The sequence below is a fragment of the Saccopteryx leptura genome, chromosome 11, assembly GCF_036850995.1.
Source record: "Saccopteryx leptura isolate mSacLep1 chromosome 11, mSacLep1_pri_phased_curated, whole genome shotgun sequence".
NCBI lineage: Eukaryota > Metazoa > Chordata > Mammalia > Chiroptera > Emballonuridae > Saccopteryx > Saccopteryx leptura.
The window spans coordinates 42,378,551-42,402,703 of NC_089513.1; the positions used below are offsets into that span (position 1 = coordinate 42,378,551).

Consider the following 24,153-nt stretch of genomic DNA (forward strand, 5'->3'; position numbering starts at 1 on the left):
AAAATAGTCACAAGGATGTAAAGTACACCATAGGGAATACAGTCTACAATATTTTAAGAAATATGTACGGTGTCAGAAGGGTACTAGACCTATCTAGCCTCACCCTCACTGAATATACAGATAGACCATCTCTTAGTAACAAAGATTTTACTGAAGAAACCTACTCATTCTGTGTATCTCATGCTACACCTACAACTAAATATACATTCACAACATGAGCGTAAAACAAACATACCAATATACCCCTGGATGCATACACTGAATACCTAGACACACAGTCTCTTTAAATCCACCAAGTACACAATTGTCTCATGTGGTGCTACCAGAAAAAAATATCCATACATTGCAATCCTACAGCCCCAAAACACATATCCTCCACAATTCCTGACCACCTACAGTCTCTTCATTTCCAAACACACACAGTAAACTCTCCCATCCTCTAGCAAGGGTCCCCAAACTTTTTACACAGGGGGCCAGTTCACTGTCCCCCAGACCTTTGGAGGGCCGCCACATACAGTGCTCCTCTCACTGACCACCAATGAAAGAGGTGCCCCTTCCGAAATTGCGGTGGGGGCCGGATAAATGGCCTCAGGGGGCCACATGCGGCCCACGGGCCATAGTTTGGGGACGCCTGCTTTAGAATACACAACCTATCATAAGCTCTGGAACTCAAATATATATACTCCCACAAACAAACCATACTTATTCAATACATGTAAGTCCACCTCATAAACATGGATAAAAAACATACAAGCAACACAACAAATTCTGCAAACATTACATTCACGAGCAGACACAAAGAAGATCCCAAGCTCCCTGATACACTCAGAAATCCCAGATACATACACCCAGAAATCACACATGAACCCCATAGGCTTAGATAGATACACTCAAAACACAAAAATACTGACAATCTCTTAAGTCTCACTAATATATATATACAATTCTCACATACCTATGGACAAGCACACACACACACACATGCAAGTAGTCCCAATCCCTGAATATAGAGCTCTTTCAAACACTAAACCTTATGCCACTTTTCTAGAATATAACCTCATTACCTCTTCCCTCAATATATTCCAAAAATACACTACATATTCTTTACCTTCCCCTGAATAGACAGACTGCTTCTTACTACCTACTACCAAACACATATAGAAACACTCTATTACACTGCAAAGAAATATAGCGTGAGTACTCACAACAACCCCGTACCCTATGAACAAATGAATAATTCAAGCACCTGGTGACAGATATTCACACAAACCAGTATACACATACAAGAGCATAGAAATATCACCATGAAACAATACATGAAACAAATTCTATATACCAAATTATCCCTAGCAATTAACAGTCAGCCCTCACATGCACAAATACTGACATATAAATATACCACACACCTCTGATACATATAAATACAATTCTCCCACTCACTCAAGTAAACATGGAAACCCATCTCTCCATCAAATACTCACTGCCCAAAATGTTTAAGTCTAATAGCCCCTGATGAAAAATAGAAACACAATGCTCCAAAAAGAATTCATCCAAACAGCCACAGACTTTGAATATACGCACAAATTCAATACACACACAACTCTACACAATCCTCAAATATACCACATTATCCAGCATACTACAAATATGCTAACATATCACCCTACACTCTATGTTCCATAGACACATATAATGCCACACTACCTGCATATACATAACCCCCACTCCCAAATTCTCATGCAGAATTACCTCTTCCATTTTATACAACACAAACTCACACAAACATCACATGACACCTGCATATTCAGAATCCATCAGTCCTATAAAACAGTCACAGATCTACACACTACAATATGCAGACAGCTCCTGAAAAATCACAAAAATACACATAACCGAACAGGATACCACCATGAATTCACAAATACTTCATATTCCTCAAATACAAAACAAAAACGTCATAAACAGAAAGATCACACATTCAAGCTCCTGAACACAAGTATTTTTGCATATGTGGAAAATTCTTCTAACTGGGCCCATAAAAGAAATCTCTAAATTCACAGGAGAAAAAGAATATGTAAAGATTCATTCCCAAACATCAATTTACACATATGTAACCACCAACTTCTTGGGTACATAGGAATTACATCTCAACATCCTCCAAATACAACACTCAATCTTACACACTCTCACAAAAATACAGGTATCCACAGACAAATAGCCATAAAGACAACCAACTCATTTCAGAACATACATCAAATTCCCACTAACAAATTAAATGTCCGGTAACCCCATTTATGCTTGCAATTCTATGATGTGACAACAGACTTCATTACTATTAGAGTCAGCAAAGTCCATCACTCCATTCACATGAGTGTAGTCTGAAAGTAATGGTTGGCTGACAGTTTCACCATAACAACGAAAACATCAGTGAAAATAGGAGGAAAGCTTGACTCATTTCCACTCATTTGCAATGACCTGAGTCTCTTCTCAGTGAACGGGACTATTTGCAAACCCAGAACTGCCCCAGAACTTATATATTACTCAAAACACAGGAGACACAAATGACTCTCAGAGTTTAATAGATGACACAGATTATTAGACCCCAATGTAGACTCCGCAATCACTGAACCGCACGACTGGGCTGCCAATTCCCTGGAGTAAACACCACGAGAGGCTAACTGCGTGGGCGACCAGGAACGCAGCCGCCAGCGCAAATACCCCACAGCGTGAAAAACAGGAAGGGGGCTAATCCTGAGGGGTAAGAGTCCATGCATCACTTACCACTTTGTTTTCCTAACGGACTCCAGAGGTCTCCATGCCTGCGCGTGTCCAGCCAGTACTGCCGTTGGGGGGCATCCCTCTCCGTTGGCGCATGCGCACCTACCAGGGCACACCGGCCGCAACGGACTCTGGGAGCGGTTACAGGACAGAGCCCCACCCAAGTGCACGTGCGCATGCACGTGCATGACGTGCATGTACGTGTACATCCTTTTTTTTTTTTTTTTAATTTTTTTTTTGTTGTTGTTGTTGCATTTTACTGAAGCTGGAAACTGGGAGGCAGACAGACTCCCGCATGCGCCCCACTGGGATCCACATGGCATGCCCACCAGGGGCAATGCTCTGCCCCTATGGGGCATCGCTCTGTTGCATCCAGAGCCATCCTAGCACCCCCAGGCAGAGGCCATGCAGCCATCCCCAGCGCAAGGGCCATCTTTGCTCCAATGGAGCCGTGGCTGCGGATGGGAAGATAGAGACAGAGAGGAAGGAGAGGGGGAGGGGTGGAGAAGCAGATGGGCGCATCTCCTGTGTGCCCTGGCCGGAAATCGAACCTGGGACCTCTGCACGCCAGGCCGACGGTCTACCACTGAGCCAACCGGGTAGGCCACATGTACAGCCTGATGCAAGCAATCCCTGAAACCTGACCAGGCTGTTCATGAGACAAGAGAAATGGAGAGTGGCAACTTCTTGGAAAGCTTCTCTAGCAAGGACTCCATGTCAGTTTTTCATGAGGAGCGCTACTATATATCACTTACAGATGGGAACAAATGCAAAGCTGAGTCTAGATCAAAGAACAAGGGTGTAGAATGCAGAGAGGAAATTTAGAAGCCAACCTGCAGGGGGTTTCCAAGCTCAGCCTGGTAAGCCAGGACTAGGTGGATGCAGGATTCTGTGCATGGGTGTTGGACACGGTGGATAGAATTTTGGCTTAGTCTCCAAGTGCACATCCATCTCATGTATACAGTAGTAAAGTGGAATTTTAACACCTGGAAAACTAGGACCTTAGGATGTTAACACATGGAAGCAGAAAATTTTCTGTCTTCCTGTCCCTTACTTCCGGCCTTGCCCCCACTGATGCTAGACATTCAGAGCTGTATGAAGGCTCTCACAAATTCTGTATCCTCCAAAGAGGGTGTGTACTTCACATGATTGTGTAATTGTGTTTTGTGCGGGAGCCAAGATGCACACATGAGTCTCTGTACTCTGAATTCTTCTTAGAGGGGAGAGTAGTTAATGATTGCCTAATAAGTTACTTGTTTCATAGAGTTACCAGATAAAATACAGGATAACAGTACAATATCAATTTCAGAAAACAGCAAACAAATTTACACTAAAGGTATGTCCCAAATATTGCATGGGACACATATAACTTAAAAAGAATTCATTATGTATCTAAAATTTAAATTCAATCAGGCATTTATTATTTGCTAAATATGGCCACCTATTAGTTCATGTACTTGGGATTTAAAGGGGCTGTAGAACTTCTTGTTCTAGAAATATATCATCCAGAAATAGAGGAGCTATGTTACAAGTACAAACACAATCATTATGGTACATAATAAACAATACTGTACGTAAAATATATTGTAACATATATTCATTTCTAACCATAATAAAAAATGAAAAGAGATGCACTTGTTTCTAGTTGCAAACTACATCTCTGGACAGATGAAAAGGAAACAGATAACGGGCACCCCGTGGGTAAGAAGACTGAGGTACCAGGGGAAGGAAACTGGAGCAACACTAGTCAATACATTTTCCATTATGCTCCATTTCAACGTGAAGTATGCAAACACATTCCATATTTAAAATTTTTGGTTAAAACATTCAAAAGGTACAAAATTGAACATTGAACATAATATTCTGATAAACAAAAAGTGGTGATTTCTGGTCTAGACTGTTTAGGCTGTGGGGCCTTTTCCTGAGGAAGAGGAGCAACGGGGACCCTGGTAAGGCTGGGCCCTGCACTCTGCAGAGCCTCCAGCACTGGGTGGTACTCGGAGCACACGACTGCTTCCTCCAAAACCATGTGTACACAGCAATCAGACAGGTTGGGTCTGTTAAGTCAATCCTAATTTCAAACATTGGGTACTGTCTGGCCATAATTACCTATTATTTATATGTCAGAATTTTGTTCAGACGGTATATCCTGTGTTGAAGCCAAGAGCTAGATAGAAAGCAGGTTGAGAGGTCCACTACTAGTTTGATGGATCAAGAACTGAAATAAAGGGAACATCAAGTCCAGTATTCAGGTTGTGAGTCTAAGAAAACCCATGCATGAATCGCCTGAAGAGACAGGCACACACCAATTGTGTTACCTCTTGCAATGTGAAAGGAACTTCAGATTCCTGCCTCCCTGCCAGAGCCTGCCATGGAATGTCTCCCCACCCCACCCACCCAGGCTCACCTGCCCTCACCCCTCCCCCGCTATAGAATGTCTGGAGCCCTACATTCTGCCGTTTAAATTCAAACTACTACTTCCTTCATTTGGATGCTGAGCATCTGTTAGAGCAGGTTACTCTCTGGTACCTAGAGTTGTATTTTTCTATTTTGGAGGCCAGTAGGCAGCAGTGGCCAGTGCCTCAGCCTGCGGGGATGGCTTCAGAAGGAGGTAAGTGTATAGACTGGATTGGGGGAGTATTTTAGAGAACTTGGGATTCAAATGTGACACTTTCATGTGGGAAACAGTTTAAACTGAAGAAGAGGAAGGAGAGGGACTGGACCTGCAAGGGACCTGTCACCCAGGAGGACTGGCAGCCAATGGAAACCTGTGACAGCAGGGGACAGGAGGGCTCTTGAGAGGTTGATCAGGATGATTCAGGACAAAAGCTGGCTGTGGAGAGAGGACAGCAGCAGGCACATGGATTCTTTCAAGATGGGAGACAAGCCACTTTGACGTGTGTGAGGAAACAGTAGATTTTGTGGTGGTGGTGACACAGGAAGGGGCTGGGAAACCCTAGTGCCTTCAGGCACCTGGAGCTAGCCCCATGATACTCTTCTAAGGGGTTTGAACTGTGTATACTAGGGCTAATGGGGGCAGTGGTGAGAGGTGACCTCAGTCAGAAAATATCCAGAGGGGCTGCTGTGGAAAGCCTACACATAAATGTCCTCCCCCAGGGCTAGGCTAGAAGGTACTTCAACTGCTACAGCCCAGAGCTTCTCTACGCCTTCCAGCCCAGAGCTAACACCTCCTCAGGCCAGGGAGCTGTGTGTCATTTTGGATTCCACAGGGGTAGGGCAGCCATGTAACTGTCACCAAGACTGGGTTCACTTCCCCTAGTTGTCCTGAACATACATCTCTGTGCCTATTCAGGTTTTCAGACCTTCTCCCTCTGATCATGTATCTCACAGTACCTCAGCCCTGCCTTTTCCCTGTGAGATCAGGGTTTGCTCAAATTCCATGTCACTGCTTCACGGACAGAAAACAGATGTGGGACATGGTGGGTTTTCCCATGGAACATCAGTGAAGGCAGATTCCTTTGCAAAAGGGACCAGGGGAGTAGCACAGAAGCAGAAAGGAGATCTTGTGTATCATCAGTAAATGTCCTGTGACACCTGTCCTGAGTAGTTAGGGGTCTGTGGTGCATAGCTCTTTCTCCTGGACTAGGGTGAGCTTCAGTTCCTCTGAACAGGGAGGTTTTCCAGACAACTTTTGCCGTCGTCTCTCACCTAATTCTTACTGGGTCTGCAGTTTCCATTATTGGGAGCTAGAAGGGTGAGGACCATGGACAGTCAAAGTACCATGACGTATCTAACGAAACTGCAGCTGTGGAACTTTCTTGAAAATCCACTGAGAACCCCATGGCTCTTCATTCTTCAGACATTTTCTCATTTTCTACAGCCTTCATCGAAAGGGAAATGGCATAATCTAAGGGACACAAAGTCTACTTCATAGACCCCTCTTGGGAACAGAGCTCCTGAGGGTAGCCATTAGTCTGAGCAGTGGGGCTGGAGTGCCAGAACTGCGCCCGTGTTACGTGTTAACTGTTGGTTCTGATACCATATGCATGCTGAGCTGGTGTGAGATTATATTGGGTTCCAGGTGACATCTTGTGGAAATACATTACTCAATTGTTTCTGTGTTGTTGTGTAAGAAGACAAGACAAAAGGTAGAATGTGGAGATGGGCCCTAATATTGTAGATACTGCCTATTCACAAATGACATTTGATGTCTTGAACTTAGCTTGCAGAAGTTCGCTACTGCTAGAGTGTCTGCTTAGGGTCATTTTCCACAGAGCAGATTTCTACCCATTGCCATGACTAGTGCACATCCTCTGACACAACAGAGTCACATGCCAGGAAAGCCTTAGGGTGTCTCTACAAGTCAGAGCTGGCTGGGTCTGCTTCTCAGCAACAGCAATCATGGACTCTTGGAGAACTGGCAGCAAGCTCTCCAGTGGAATAATTGTCAACTGGAGGTCAGAGCATGACATTGATTTGAGGACATTTACGAACTCCACATTTCCTCTCATACATATGGCCCTCCCCTGTTGAGACTCTGCTCTGATTCCTCAGTGGCTACAGGGGACCCAGAGTGGCTCTGTCCTATTTGCTGATTCTCCTCCCCCATTCACCACTTTCCTTTGTCTCAACAGCACCTGCAGTGCTGGTAGTGGATGTGACCGGGAACCCTGCTGCCTACATGACTCCTTTTATGGCACTGCCGTTGACCAAGCCCACTACTGGCCCTGCACACCGGCCAGCTTTGGAGCAGCCTCTGCCACCACTCACGGTGGAGATGATTGTACCCACCTTGGCAGTTGGCAGGGCCCAGGCCAACGAGGGAGGCTGGTGTCACAGCCTTCCTCCTCAAGCTCCACCATCAGCTGCCCAGCTGGCCCCCATCATCCTCCCAGGGAACTCTGGGCCACAGTCTAACGGGGCATCCTGGGAGGGTGGCCTGGCCACCTCCAAAGCCAAGGCCTCGCCGGATGACTCCAAAAGCACCTATGACAACTACCGGCGATGGCAGCGCTTCAAGATGCTGGCCCGGAGGCACCTCCCTGAGAGTCCGGATGCAGAAGCTCTTTCTTGCTTCCTCATGTGAGTGCTCCGGGCAGGGACACGGGGGCTCATTGGAGCTTTCACACGAACGAGCTCATGGGGTAGACATGCAGGCCGGCTTATCTTGGGACACTGGAAGGAAAGTCTGAGGGTGATGTCCCAGCTGTAGACTGTGAGTGGATGGTCAGTTTCAAGTCCATATTCATGGTGGTGGGAATGTGAAGCGATAACCTAGCTCAGAAAGCTGGTCTCACATACACGGATGGCTCCTCCCTCACCTGCTGGAACTCAGCTATGCTGTGGGATGGGGGTGTGTGCTCACAGCTGCGTGGGCTGAGTGGGTGGTGGCCAGGCTTGCGATTGTGACCGACTCTGAGGTCTTACAGGCCAGCGCTCCGGTCACTGTGTCGCCTGAAGCCCACCATGACGCTGCAGGAGGGAATATGGCAGGCCATGCAGGAATGGCACCGGAAAAACAGCTTTGACCGGATGATCTACTATGATCTGGCAGCAGAGTGAGTCGTGGTGCTGGGTCCTGACAGTTGGGGTGGGGACAATCGGATGAGAGGATTCAGCAGGGAAGTGTCAGGTTGTGATCGTGCTCATCAGAGAATGTTCTGAGATGGTTGTAGGTCAGTACATGGTACCATCATCCTAGAGGCCCTTCTCCCTAATGAAAGCCTCTTCCTCATCCACAGAGCATGGCTTCTATTCTACATACCCTGGGGGCTCCACCTTCCACTAATCTTGACCCTTCCTGGTTTGATATGAAGGCTCAGAACAGGCGGGGTGAACGTTCCCCACCCAGTGGGACCAGACCAGAGGGCTGTGCGGGCAGTGAGCTCACCAGCCACCCACCGGCCTCCTCAGGGGCAAGGGCCCGGATAGTCCCAAGGCACTTGCTCTCCTGTCTCTCCATCAGCTGCTGGTTGTGCTGGGCCCTGGCGGTCACCTTCTCAGCACAGCCTGTGTCTCCCTCCCCCCAACCAGGTTCATGGAGTTTGAGATCAAGGAGAAGCAGAATCAGAAGGTGCAGTGGAAGCAGGAGAACCAGGGCCTGCCTCGTCCAGCCCCTCCGAGGCCTGATTCTCACCAGCTGTCAGCTTTCGTGGTGGACCCACAGCCAGGTAGGACAGCACTTTACACAGGAGCCTATGCTCCAATGGAATGGGGGTCAGGGCACGCCACTGTCCCCACATTGGTCCCCTTTCTTCTGGGCTCCTTGGTCTTTCAAACAATAATAATAAAAACCTATGAGGGCAAGCATGTCAGCTGCCCTTTGTCACCAGGAGGCCTGAACTGGAAAATCTTCATCACCCCTCTCCCACCTCCCAGTCAAAGGACCCAGCTTCAATTCTGTTAAGAAGCAGCCTGCTGGGATACATTCAAGAATCTATGGCTCCCCAAATCTTCTCTTTACACTTGACTCTTTTGAATGCTCCTCCTCTAACCTCTCCCTGCCCACGATCACTGGACTTCAGGCTGCCTTCCTCAGCCACACGCATACTGATGTCCCCCACACAGCCCTCGCCAGCGCATGCTCAGAAGTGGAAGTTGGACACACTCATTCCCTCTCCTCTTTCCTCTCTCCCCAGCTTGCACTACCAGCGTGGCCACACCTAAGGCCCAGGGCTCCCATGCACCCCAGGAGCTCCGGGGTACCCAGTCACCCTGTGACATCCCGCCTGAGGTTGTGCAGGAGTACATGGACATCATGGACGAGCTGGAGGGACTGACCCACTCAGCCACAGTGGAGCCCGGTGGAGAATGGGAAGAAGACAGAAAGGAGTCACAGCAGCAAGAAAATGGGCCCTCCCAGGACCCAGACGTCATGAGCTACTTTAATCAGCTGTGTTCTCAGGAAGACTTTGCCAACAAGGTGGGCTGGCTCAGAGCTCTGGGGTCTGCAAGATTCCAGAGGGAGGAACTCTAACATCCAGACCTGGGTTCTGCCCAGGCGAATGGGATTAAGCTCTATTCTTCATTCCTGAGTTAGGTGCTTGTGTGGTGTGAGTGTGTCAGTGTGTGTACATATGCATGTAGTGTGTGCGTGTATGATGTATGTGGTGTATGTGGAACGTGCTCTCTGTGTGTATAGGTGGGTGTGCCCTTGTATTGATATGTGTATGTGTTGTATGTGTCTTGTGTGTGTGTGTCTGTAGCTGATGACTATGATGGTGTTATCCACCCACGTCATGTGAGAGGATGGAGTGGGTCCTAGCTTTTCCACTTTTCCTCCAGGTCTTGCTGACTTATGGGTTTCTCACTGCCAAGGGTGCTTACAGCCTCTTATTTCTGTCCCAGGTAGAAGAGGTCTTTGACTCTCATTTCCTGGCACAATTGCTGTCGTCAGAAGCATCCCTGGATCTCTTGGAACAAGTGGAGACATTGGAGCAGGAGGAAGGACTCACTCCCATCCAGGTGAGCCAGGGGAGGACGGGAACTTAGGAAGATGGAAGGGGGACTCCAAGTGTGTCACAGGAGGACAAGACCCCATGTGAGTTAGAGGAGGCGTGACAGGTCAGTCAGGGAGGGAGGGACTACTGGTACAGTGGGGTAGGGGTAATCCCTGGGAGGGAGAACCCGGGCACAGCTGGGAAAGGAGCAATCAAGAACAGGAGCTCATGACTGCTCACCCCTGCTCTGCCTGTGGGCATGGCATGCTGAGAGTCTAGCTCTGGGATGAGTGCTGTGCAGGACGATAAGGAGGGGACTATAGAAAAAGGAGGGTGATAGGAAGGAGAGGATGGGGAGCCCAGGAAGGGAGGGAAAGGCACAAAGCTGGAAATATGGTACAGGAGGACAGCTGGAGAGCCAGGTGTCTGCTTTGGATTTGAGTCACATTGTCATCACATTGCCTCCTCCTCCCCAGTGTCACTGTCCCACCATTTACTCCTCCTCCTCTCTCACATGTGTGCCGAGTAAGTCACTGTCCTTCTCATTCTAGGGTGTGCAGGCACCCCAAACTCATGGTGCACCTCAATTGGACCCCAGTTCTTCTGAGTCCCAGGACAGCCAGGAGGCCCAAAGAAACAACCACAGCTACCAGCAGGGAGTCAATGACAACACCTGGCCACCAGAGACTGCCTTCATGTACCGTCAAAGGCGCAGTCAAGCAGATGCCACCCTGTCCAGGCCCACAGCCTTTGCTGTCTCTACAGGACAACAGGAGTGCCCTCCATATGACGCACAATGGCCCTGCTCTGCTCCCCAGGGTCACAGCACCACTTACACTAGACTGGGACCCAGAGATGCCTCCACTCCCAGAGAGACCTCTCTTGTTAGGGAGTCACGTGGGCCAGTGGACACGGCCAATGAGAATGAGGACCTTCCCAACCTGGCCTTCCTCTTGGCCTCCCCTAAGAGCCTGCTGCCCTTCACGCTCTCTCTGAGTCCAGTCTCTGCCCCTGGCTTTGCCAATCATGGACGGTGGGGGCTTCAGGGAGCTGCCCAGTCCCAGTTCCCTCAGAGACTAGGTCTCAGCCACACTGCTCCACAGGCTCCCAAGTCTAGAAAGAGGAAGTGTGACCAGTCTGTCACTGGGAGTTGGATGAAGCGGCAGTGCAGCCTGTATGGAGCAGCTGCCAGTCCCCTGCGGGCCTAGTCTAGATGTCACCTGGCTGTACCCACGACGAGCCCCTTGTCGTCCCAGGGCTCATCCTGGCTGTTTTCGTAACATGAGAATAAGGGAGGGAGGGAGGAAGGGAGGATGGGAAGAAAGAAAAGGGGACAGCAGTACCTTTTGCGTGGGTGTAGGACGGGGTGGGGGGGTGAAAGCTACTCTTTTGGGGAAGTAAGTGTCAACTGTGAATAAAGGTGTTTTAGTTTGAAAATGCTCTGGGGTCACTGTCTCTAGACTCGGGTCGGCGCTGCTCTCGGGTGGAGACCTGAGTGGAGAAAAGGATGCAGGAGGTCACAGGTGCTATGGATCCACCGGTGACTCTTTTGTTTTCCTTCAGATTCATGGATACTCCTTTCAACTGCACCTGGGAGCACACGGCTCTCCAATCCCCTGGGAATCTCCCCTCACTTCTCCTCCCAAGGCCAGACTGGGTGAGGGGCATCTGGAAGCCACCAGAAAACTGGGCTTAGCTATTCTCAGCTCTTCCAGGGTTTCCTGTGCAGGTGTTCTGACAAGAGAGAGAAAGTCAGGCCTCTGCAGACTGGCTCTCAGCCTCTGTGCCTCGTTGCAGTAAGAGAGCCCTCTGGTCTGAGAGAGGACTGAATGTGGAAGGTGGTGGGGGCAGAGCAGCTGAACAAGGGGGTGATGAAATGTATGAGACACCTGGTAAAGGTGGGTGCCTGAAAAATGACAGTGGATTGGGAGGTCACCAAGTCCTTTGTGGTATTTCTGTGTTGTCCTCTACTAAAGGAGGAGGACCTATCTGCTGTGGCTGGTGGAATGGGCTCAGGGACCACTGGTCTTCAAGAACACATCACAGCTATTCTCCCTTCCTGCCCTACAATGTCTGTACTCACAAATATCAGCATAGATTTATATTCACATGGGAAATAGTTCCTCTTAACAGACTGTGACTCAGTTTCACAAGCACAGCACAACCAGCAAGGACAGTAGGGGCAATGAGTGTGTCCTCCCCCGGGCTGGTGGGAGCTGGAGATCCAGGCTGAGGGAGGGGGCTTTGGTCACCCTGCTGCGGGCACTGGTACTGACTCCACAGTCAAAGCAGATGATCTGAACCCCTGATGTAAGTGTGAGATGAGCAAACAGTGAGGGACAGGAGGTGGGCTGAGGAGACCCATTGCCGGAACTACCTCATCCCAGGACTAGTGGGATGCTCTGATCCGCATGGAGACACCAGGCCCTCATGTCTGTCCTTCCTAGCCAATGCCTATTCCCCAGGTTTAAGTTCTCATTCCTGGCCCTGACCAGTGGTTCAGTAGATAAAGCCTCAACCTAATGTATGTGACTTCAGTTCAATTGTTGGCCAGGGCACAATGGAGTAGTAACCATATGATTCTCTCCTTCCTCTCCCCTTTCTGTCTCTCTTTTCAAACCACAGCCACTGGCTCAGTTGGTTTGAGCATGGCTTTAGGTGCTAAAAATAGCTCAGTACTTAGGCATTAGCCCCAGATAGTGTTGCCAGGTGGATCCTGGATGGAGTGCATGCGTGAATCTTTCTCATTATCTCCTGTCCTCTTACTTACAAAAATTAAAAATAAAAACAAAATAAAAAAGTTCTGATTCCTCCACTGGTTTTAGGCTGCTCTGAGACTACTGAGCTTTCCCTGCATGGCTCCAGCTCAGCCCAGTGTATAAAGCCGTGGCCCAGGGCAGTGGCCCAGCAACAGCGATTGATGGGCTAAAGAAGTCCAGTTTTATAGGTGGACTGCGCTCTACTGAACCCTACGAAGAGGGTCAAAAAGGACTCATATCAGGACCCTGACCCACCTCCCATGGAATCACACTGAAGCCCACAGGTCCTTCTTTGCTGCTCTCCCTTCTCCATGGAGGCTAACAGCACCCATGTCTCTCATTCCTCTGGGGCATTTGTGAAGGACACTTCTCATCTTGGCCTCACTCTCTTCAACTGCTGCCTCCCGACTGTCCAGCTAGGACTTAACACATAGACATGGGCTAAGGGGAGGTGCCGGAATCAGCGTGTGTTCTGGGGCTGGTGCAGGAGTTGCCATCCCTCATAAGTGAGCATCCTCCTCAGGTACTACCTGATGTGTCCCTGCCTAGCGTGGCAGGGACTGGATACAAATGTGGTGAGTGAAGGACAGAGCCTGGACCCTTCATTCACTGGTGAAAATTAGTCCTATAACTACTCAATTCTCAGGAACTTCGTGGTGAAGCAGGCAACGCATCTGCCCTTCAGGATTTTTAGAAACACTGAGAGATTTGTGATTGACGGGTACTTTCTTGTTCTGTCTCTGTATGTGCTGAGTCTTCCCCATCACAATCAGGGTCACACCTGGCCCTTGGGTGGCTCTGTGACTGGCCTCTCTATCCTGCCTTTTTCTGCCTTTTCAGTCCTGATTTGGATGAACATTTCTCAGAAGGATGCAGAACCTGTGCTGTCCCCTCTCTGAGACCTGTGCACACTGACAGCCCCCTGGATCCTTCCCGGTGGAGCTGACTGGAGGCCCACTGCTGCTTCAACCACAGAAGAGTCCAGCTCCATGGGCTACAAGGAGCCTTGCAGAGGTTTGCACTTTACTCTTTGGAAAATATGAGGGCATGCTTTTAAGATCGTCTCTTTGATATTTCATGTGAATGGAAATAAAAATATAAAATCTGGGGTAGAAATACTTATATCAGACAAAACAGATTTAAAGATAAAACTATAATAAAAAACAAAGAAGTACACTACCTAATGATAAAAAGATCTATCCAACAAGAAGATACAACTCTTGTAACATTTATAAATCCAAAATAAGAGCAACCTAAATATATAAAGCAGCACTGAAAGACATGAAGGGATGGACAGTAATACACTCATTTTAAGGCAATTTAGCACCCCATTGACATCAATTGGTGGATCTTCCAGGCAAAAGTTCAACAATCAGTGGCCTTATATGACACACTGGACCAGATTAATTTAATTGGTATTTTCAGAATATTTCACCCCAGAGAAGCTGAATATACATTCTTTTCAAATGCATATGGGACATTCTCTAAAAGAGATTGCATATTAGGACACAAACCAAATCTTAATAAATTAAAAAAAAATTGGAATCATATCAAGCATTTTCTCCAACTACAATGGAATGAAATTAGTAATCAATTAAAAGAAAGAACAAAATATACACAAATGCATGGAGGCTGAATTATATGTGACTAAACAGTGAATGGGTTAACAATGAGATCAAGGTAGAGACCAGGGTAGGACCTGAAGATGGAAGTGGAGTAGGCAGATGCAGACTTCCAGGTCACACCACCAATCTGGATTACAAATTCATTTAGGAACAATCGGTGTGAAAAACCAACTCTGGACTACAAGAACAGTTCTCAAAAACCAAGGAGCAGGCTGACCTGTGCTGGCACAGTGGATAAAGCGTCGACCTGGAAATGCTGAGGTCGCCGGTTCGAAACCTTGGAATTGCCTGGTCAAGGCACATATGGGAGTTGATGCTTAGCTCCTCCCCCCTTCTCTCTCTCTGTCTCTCTCTCCTCTCTCTCCCTCTCTCTCCTCGCTAAAAATGAATAAATAAAACAAAATATATCCAAGAATTTAAAAAAAAAAAACAAGGAGCAAAGAAGAAGCCACACTGAGCCTGGTAGGGAGCACTGAGGAGCAATGGGTCTCCCCTGCTTACAGGAATGAAGGGGGGGTGATGTTGAGAGCCCAGAAGGGCTTTCATTCTAAGGAAAAGTGCAGAAAATATTGCTCACAGCCACTTACCTAGGGACCTGGGAACGAGGTGTGTTAAAGGGCTGGCTTGTCTACCAATGGAATGGGGAGAGAGAGAGACAGATGGTGAGGGGCAGAGGAATGCATGGGATGACCTGAGAAGCTGACTCTTCCAGTGCTAAAGGAGGCCATAGATGGGGGAGGCATTGACTCTTCCACAAAACACAAGAGTAATGTGGTTTGGGGTAACCCATCTCTAGATATCCATCCAGCTCCAATCAGTGAAACAAGACACAGCTGAAAACAAGAAGTGGGGAGGAGGGGCAGTAACTCAGGTCTCCATGGAGATCTGAGATACACCTCCAACTACTGAAGTGGAGAAACCACCCCACCCCACCCCCACTGCCCCCCTCCCGAGAGTGTAACTGGCAGATCAGGCCTTCAGAGTCTCAGGTTACACCCACCACATTCCTGGATATAGTTTCGAACGAGCCCCCTGCTGAGATCAGTAAACAAGACTACCACTGAGTTAAGAAAACTGAGAAAAAAACAAAATATCAAGACTTCAAAGCGGCTCTGCTAGAAAGGCAAATCCAATAGTGGATTACAAACAACAGTTGATGCCAACCTAAGGGGACCTAGAAATAACACAACTGAAAACTGGAGGCAGACAACACCAAGCCTAGACTCAACCAGCTCTACAAACTATACACCCAAACACACAGACATAATGAGAAGACAGAGAAGTGCAATCCAAATGAAACCACAAGAGAAACTTCCAGAAAATGAACTGAGTAATATGGAAATAACCAAACTTCCGGATGCACAGTTTAAAATAATGATTGTAAGGATGCTTAGGGATCTTAGAACAACAATGGATGGTCATTACGAACACCTAAATAAAAATATAGCAAGTATAAAAAAGGACATTGAAATATTAAAAAAGAATCAGTCGGAGATGACAAATACAATATCAGAAATGAAGACCACAATGGAAAGAATTAAAAGCAGGATGGATGAAGCTGAGGATCAAATCAATGAGTTGGAGGACAAGATGAACAAAGGTATGGAAGCAGAGCAGAAAAAAGAAAAAACACTGAAAAGTCTGAGGAAACTCTAAGAGAGCTCTGTGACAACATGAAGAGCAATAACATCCGCATCATAGGGGTTCCTGAAGAAGTAGAGAAAGAACAAGGTATAGAAACTTTATTCAATCAAATCATAGCTGAAAATTTCCCTGATTTGATGCAGAGAAGGGTCTCACAACTTCAAGAAACACAGAGAATGCCATTAAAGAGAAACCCAAAGAAACCTATACCAAGGCACATCATAATTAAAATACTAAAGCTAAGCGAAAAGAGAAAATATTAAAAGCTACTAAAGAAAAAATGCTATCACCTATAAAGGAGCCCCCATAAGGATGACATCCTACTTTTCAACAGAAACACTTGCCAGAAGAGAATGGCAAGAAATATTCAAAGTAATGCAGAATAAGAGCCTATAACCAATACTACTTTATCCAGATAAGCCTATCATTTAAAATTGAAGGAGAAATGAAAAGCTTCCCAGACCAAAAAAATAGCTCAAGGAATTCATTACAACCAAACCAATGCTGCAGGAAATGTTAAGGGGTCTGCTGTAAACAGATCAAAGTAGGAAAAGAATATAGCAAAAGAGGAATACATCTTTAAAGAATAATATGGCAATAAACTACTACATATCAATAATAACCTTAAATGTAAATGGTTAAATGATCCAATCAAAAGACATAGGGTAGCTGCACGGATTAAAAAACAGGACCCATACATATGCAGTCTACAAGAGACACACCTTAAAACAAAAATGCACATAGATGAAGGTAAAAGGATGGGAAAAAATATTTCATGCAAACGGAAATGAAAAAAAAAAGCTGGGGTAGCAATACTTATATCAGACAAAATGGACTTTAAAACAAAGGCTATAGTAAGAGATAAAGAAGGTCACTACATAATGAGAACGGGAGCAATCCATCAGGAAGATATAACCATTATAAATATCTACGCACCTAATATAGGAGCACCTAAATATATAAAGGGTGAGATCAACAGCAATACTATAATAGTAGGGGATTTCAATACCCCACTGACATCAGTATATAGATCCTCAAGAAAGAAAATTAACAAAGAAACATTAGACTTAAAGGACATACTAGATCAACTCGATTTAATAGATATCTTTAGAAACTTTCACCCTAAAGAAGCAGAATATACATTCTTTTCAAGTGCTCATGCTACATGCTCTAGGATAGACCACATATTAGGGCACAAAAGCGGTCTCAACAAATTTAAAAGGATTGAAATCATATCAAGCATTTTCTCTGATCATAATGGCTAAAAAGGAAACTAAAAATCATAATGAAACTAAAAATCAACCACAACAGAAAAACTCAAAAATTCTCAAATACATGGAAACTAAATAGCAGGTTGTTAAATAACGAATGAATTAACAAGGAGATTAAAGAAGAAATAAAAATTTCCCAGAGATGAATGATGATGAGCATACAACTCCAAATTTATGGGACACAGCAAAAGCAGTACTGAGAGGGAAGTTCATAGCACTACAGGCATACCTTAAGAAGCTAGAAAAAGCTCAAATAAAAAACTTAACCCTGCATCTAAAGAACTAAAAAAAGAGCAGCAAGTAAAGCCCAGAGGTTGTAGAAGGAAGGAAATAATAAAGATTGGAGTGGAAATAAATAACTTAGAGGCTAAAGAAACAATACAGCCTGACACGGCGGTGGCACAGTGGATAGAGCGTCAGACTGGGATGCAGAAGACCCAGGTTCGAGACCCCAAGATCGCCAGCTTGAGCGCGGGCTCATCTGGTATGAGCAAAAGCCCACCAGCTTAAACCCAAGGTCGCTGGCTCCAGCAAGGGGTTACTCGGTCTGCTGAAGGCCTGCTGTGAAGGCACGTATGAGAAAGCAATCAATGAACAACTAAGGTGTTGCAACACGCAATGAAAAACTAATGATTGATGCTTCTCATCTCTCTCCATTCCTGTCTGTCTGTCCCTGTCTATCCCTCTCTCTGACTCACTCTCAGACTCTGTAAAAAAAAACAACAAACAAACAAACAAAAAAACGAAACAATACAGAGGATCAATGTAACCAAGAGCTGGTTCTTTGAAAGGGTAAACAAGATCGATGAACCTTTAACCAGACTCACCAATAAAAAAGTGCAAGGAGTCAAATAAATAAACTTAGAAATGAGAGTGGAGAAATAACAACTGACACAACAGAAATACAAAATATAATATTTTTGATACTATGAAGAACTGTATGCCAATAAATTAGACAATCTAGGTGAAATGGACAAATTCCTTGAAACATATAATCTTTGAAAAATCAATCTGGGAAAATCAGACAACCTAAACAGACCAATTACAACAAATAATTACAACAAATGAGATTGAAACAGTTATCAAAAAACTCCCAAAAAGCAAAAGCCCTGGGTCAGATGGCTTCACAAAGGTATTCTACCAAATATTCAAAGAAGAACTAACTCCTATCCTTCTCAACCTATTTCAAAAAATTCAAGAGGAAGAAAGACTTCCAGGCTCCTTTTATGAGGAAAGCATTTTTCTGATTCCAAAACCAGGAAAAGACAACACAAAGAAAGAAAATTATAGGCCAATATCCCTGATGAACTTAGATGCTAAAATCCTCAACAAAATATTAGCAAATCAGATTCAGCAATACATAAAAAATATCATACATCATGATCACATGGGATCCATCTGGGGAGGCAAAGATGGTACAATATTCGTAAATCAATCAATGTGATTCATCATATAAACAAAAGGATGGAGAATAATTACATGATAATTTCAAAAGATGCAGAACAAGCATTTAATAAAATCCAGCACCCATTCATGACCAAAACTCTCAGCAAAGTTGAAATACAAGGGAATATACCTCAACATGATAAAGGCCATCCATGACAAACCCATTGCCAACATCTTAATCCATGAGCAAAAATTAAAAGCAATCCCCTTCAGATCAGCAACAAGACAGGAGTGCCCCCTTTCACCACTCTTATTCAACATTGTACTGGAAGTCCTAGCTACAGCAATCAGACAAGAAATAAAAGGCATACAAATTGGAAAAGAAGAAGTAAAACTATGATATTTGCAGATGATATGATAATGTATATATATAGAAAACCTTAAAGTTTCATTCCAAACACTACTCAACCTGATAAATGAATTCAGCGATGTGGCAGGGTATAAAATTAATACAAAGAAATCAGAGGCATTTTTGTACACCAACAATAAACTGTCAGAAAGAGAAATTAAGAAATCAATCCCCTTCACTCTTGCAAAAAAAAAAATAATAATAATAATAAAGTACCTAGGAGAAAATTTAACCAAGGAGGTTAAAGACTTGTACTCAAAAAATTATGAAACATTTATAAAAGAAATCAAGGAAAATACAAACAAGTGGAAGCATATACCATTTTTGTGGTTAGGAAGAATAAACATCATTGAAATGTCTATATTACCCAAAGCAATTTATAAATTCAACGTAATACCAATTAAAATACCAATGACATACTTCAAAGATATAGAACACATATTCCAAAAATTTATATAGAACCAAAAAAGAACACGAATACCCTCAGCAATCTTGAAAAGAAGAATAAAGATTGGAGGTATCACACTTCCTGATGGCAAGTTATACTGCAAGGCCATTGTACTCAGAACAGCTTGGTACTGGCATAAGAACAGGTATATAGATTAATGGAACAGAACAGAGAACTCAGAAATAAACCCACGCCTTTATGGATAATTGATATTTGACAAAGAAAGTAAGAGTGTACAATGGAGTAAAGACAGTCTCTTTAACAAATAGTGTTGGGAAAATTGGACAGCTACCTGCAAAAAAATGAAACCAGACCACCAACTTACACCAGGCACAAAAATAAACTCAAAATGGATAAAAGACTTAAATGTAAGTCATGAAACCATAAGCATCTTAGAAGAAAACATAGGCAGTAAGCTCCTCGGCATCTCTCGCAGCAATATATTTGCTGATTTATCTCCACAGGCAAGTGAAATAAAAGACAGGATAAACAAATGGGACTATATCAAACTAAAAAACTTTTGTACAACTAAAGACAATATGAACAGAATAAAAAGACAAACCACACAATGGGAGAACATATTTGCCAGTATGTCTGATAAGTGGTTAATAACCAAAATTTATAAAGGACTTGTAAATCTTAACACTAGGAAGACAAACAATACAATCCAAAAATGGGCAAAAGAAATGAATAGACACTTCTCCAAAGACAACAGACTGATGGCCAATAGACAGATAAAAAAATGTTCAACATCAGTAATCATTAGAGAAATGCAAATTAAAACCACAATGATATACCAAATCATACCAGTCAAAATGGCTCCCATTAACAACAAAACAACACGCTATAGGTGCTGGCGAGGATGTGGAGAACAGAGAACCCTCCTGCACTGCTGGTCGGAATGCAGACTTGTGCAGCCACTTTGGAAAACAGAATGAAGATTCCTCAATAAATTAAAAATGAATCTGCCTTTGACCCAACCATCCCAGTTTTAGGAATATGTCCCAAGAACACCATATCACTGACTGAAAAAAAGAAATGCACCCCCATGTTTATGGCAGCATTGTTCACAATCGCGAACATCTGGAAACAACCCAAGTGTCTGTCAGTGGATGGGATGAGTGGATTAAAAAGCAGTGGTACATATATACAATGGAATACTATGGGGCCATGAGAAAGAAGGAAATATTACCTTTTGCAACAACATGGATGGACCTGAAAACTATTATGTTAAGTGAAATAAGCCAGGCTGAGAAAGAAAAATACCATATGACCTAACTCATTTGAGGAATCCAAGGAACAATGAGAACTGAGGAATGCAATGGAGACAGAGGAGGGATCAAAGGGACCAGAGGAAAAGAGGACAGAGGGAAAGGGGATGATAGGATGGGATAAACCTGACGGGAAGGGGGGAGGGTGCTCTAGGGAGGGGGGCAAGGGAGATGTTGAGGGGAATATGGGGGAGTGGGGATGCATTCGGGGTGACCCTAGAATCTATGTAAGCAGAATTTATTAAATAAATAAATATAAAATAAATGAAGAGACCAAAAGATATTTTGAGACAAATGAAAATAAGAACATGAACACCCCAGATCTACGGGACACAGTGAAGCAGCCTTGAGAGGGAGATTCACAGCTCTCCAGGTCTACCACAACAAGCAAGAGAAATCTCAAAGAAACAATCCAACTTTATACCTAAAGGGACTACAGAAAGAACAACAAAACCCAAAGTGAGTAGCAGGAAGGAAATAATAAAGATCAGAATAGGAAAAACAATAAAAGTCTTAAAAAAATACAAAAGATCAATGAAACCAAGAGCTGGTTCATTACAAAGATAAACAAGATTGACAAACCTTTAACTAGACTAATCAAAAAAAAAAGGGCGGGGGGTGGGAAAAGGAGCCAAAAAAGTAAAATCATAAATGAAAGAGAAATAACAACTGACATCAACGAAATACAAAGGATTTTTTCTGCCTGATCAGGCAGTAGTGCAGTGGATAGAGCATCAGACTGGGATGTGGAGGACCCAGGTTCGAGACTCCGAGGTCACCAGCATGAGTGTGGGCTCATCTGGTTTGAGCAAGGCTCACGAGCTTGAGCTCAAGGTTGCTGACTCGAGCATGGGGTCAATCGGTCTGCTGTAGCCCCCGGTCAAGGCACATATGAGAAATCAATCAATGAACAACTAAGGAACAACGAAGAATTGATGTTTCTCATCTCTTTCCCTTCCTGTCTCTCTGTCCCTATCTGTCCCTCTCTCTTATTTTCTTTCTGTTTCTGCCACACACACAAAAAGAAATACAAAAAATTTTTTAAAATATGAGCAACTATGTGCAAACAAATTGGACAATCTGGAAGAAATAGATAAATCCCTAGAAACATACAATCTACCAAAACTGAATCAAGAAGAAACCAAAATATCAACCAACTGGTTACAACTAATAAACTCAAACTTGTAATCAAAAGATTACTAGCAAAAAAAATTCCTGGAGAAGATGGCTTTACAGGTGAATTTTACCAAACATTCAAAGAAGAATTACACCTACCCTTCTCAAACTACTTCAAAAAGTTCAGGAGGAGAGATGGCTCCCAAGTTTAATGTATGAGGCTAACATTATCCTAATTACAAAACCAGACAAAGACATTACTAAGAAAGAAAATTATAGGCCAATTTTCCTGAGGAGTATAGATAAAAAATCCTCAACAGAATATTAGCAAACCAAATTTGACAATACATTAAAAAGATTATACACCATAATCAAGTAGGGTTTATTCTCAGGACTCAAGTTTGGTACAATATTCACAAATCAATGTAATATACCACAAAAACAAGAGGGATAAAAATCATGTATCAGTATATACATAAAAGCATTTGGCAAAACCCAGCACCCAATTATGATAAGAACTTTGAGCAAAGTGGGAATAGAGTGATCATACCTCAACATAATAAAGGCCATAATGACCAACCCACAACCAGCAATATACTCAATGGGAAAAAAAAATACAAGGGTTTCCCTAAAGATCAGGAAAAAAACAGGGATGTCCACTTTCACAACTCTTATTCAACATAGTATTGGAAGGCCTAGCTACACCAGTAAGACAAGATGAAGGAATAAAAGACGTTCAAACTGGAAAAAAAGAAGTAAAACTGCCATTATTTGCAGCTGATGTGATACTGTTTATAGAAAAACCTAAAGACTCCACCTTATTGCAAATGGCACACTTAAAATGGGTGAATTTCATGGTATGTAAATTACTTCTCAATGTAGATTTTTATTAACGTTTTAATTTTTAACTCACAGTTTATAATTTATATAATTTTTTTTTTCAGAGACAGAGTCAGGGAGAGGGATAGACAGGGACAGACAGACAGGAACAGAGATATGAGAAGCATCAATCATTAGTTTTTCGTTGCGCATTGCGACATCTTAGTTGTTCATTGATTGCCTTCTCATATGTGCCTTGACCGTGGGCCTTCAGCAGACCGAGGAACCCCTTGCTCGAGCCAGCGACCTTGAGTCCAAGCTGGTGAGCTTTGCTCAAACCAGATGAGCCCGCGCTCAAGCTGGCGACCTCGGGGTCTCGAACCTGAGTCCTCTGCATCCCAGTCCGACGCTCTACCCACTGCACCACCGACTGGTCAGGCTATATCATATTTTTTATAGATTATCTTATTTCTCAATTATAGGAATAGAAACTACTCAGGTCTTACACAGAATACCTGACATGTTTTATCTTATATTTTTTCAAAAATGCAATTTATTTTGCATAGATTCTCTCCATGCTAGTTTTTAGTACTTCTTAAATAAATGCCTGTTGGCTGAATGAAAACAAAAAATGAGTAAATTAATTCAAAATGATAATTTAAAATTAAATCCATGGAAATCTTTTTCCCTCTAAGAATATGTAAATCATATACAAAACCAAGGGTTCAGATGACTTTGATTAAATTAATTTAAAATTAGTTCTGTAAGTCATATCTCTTTATGCATATGTTCCTCAGAGATCTTAGCCTGTCACCAAATAACCAGCAACCCCAAAGCAGCCGAAGACAGTAGTAGCCCAGACCACACTAATGTTCACAAGGTGAACCTCTAGCTGGCTAAAGATAACACCTGGACCTAAGTTACACTTCAGTTCCTAAGCCCTAAAATGGAACGGCTCCTTGGCTACTTTCCAATGAAACCAGAGAGAAGGACCCTGGAAATAGACCTCAGAACTGTCCTCATGATGTAAAGAAATGCTTTATTACCTTTATTTACCTCATGTCTGACAAATCAGCTCCAGGCAGCACCCTGAACCTGCACTCACAATGCCCTGTGATTTCACCCTATATAATCTGTAATGTAGATGCCATCAGGAAGGCAGGTTTAGAGCATAAGCTCCCCATTTCTGTATTGACCGCTTCAATAGTAAAGTATTTTTTTCTTTCT

The 24,153-nt window shown here is 44.0% G+C and overlaps 1 protein-coding gene across 1 annotated transcript; it reads left to right on the plus strand.

Moving 5' to 3' along the window:
- Window positions 1-5,373: 5,373 nt before the first annotated feature.
- Window positions 5,374-11,386, plus strand: LOC136382891 (NUT family member 2G-like). The gene is made up of 7 exons (XM_066352296.1): window positions 5,374-5,389; window positions 7,374-7,821; window positions 8,169-8,297; window positions 8,773-8,909; window positions 9,378-9,661; window positions 10,087-10,203; window positions 10,730-11,386. The coding sequence occupies exons 1-7, from the start codon at window positions 5,374-5,376 to the stop codon at window positions 11,384-11,386; spliced, it is 1,788 nt and encodes a 595-aa protein (XP_066208393.1).
- Window positions 11,387-24,153: the final 12,767 nt, after the last annotated feature.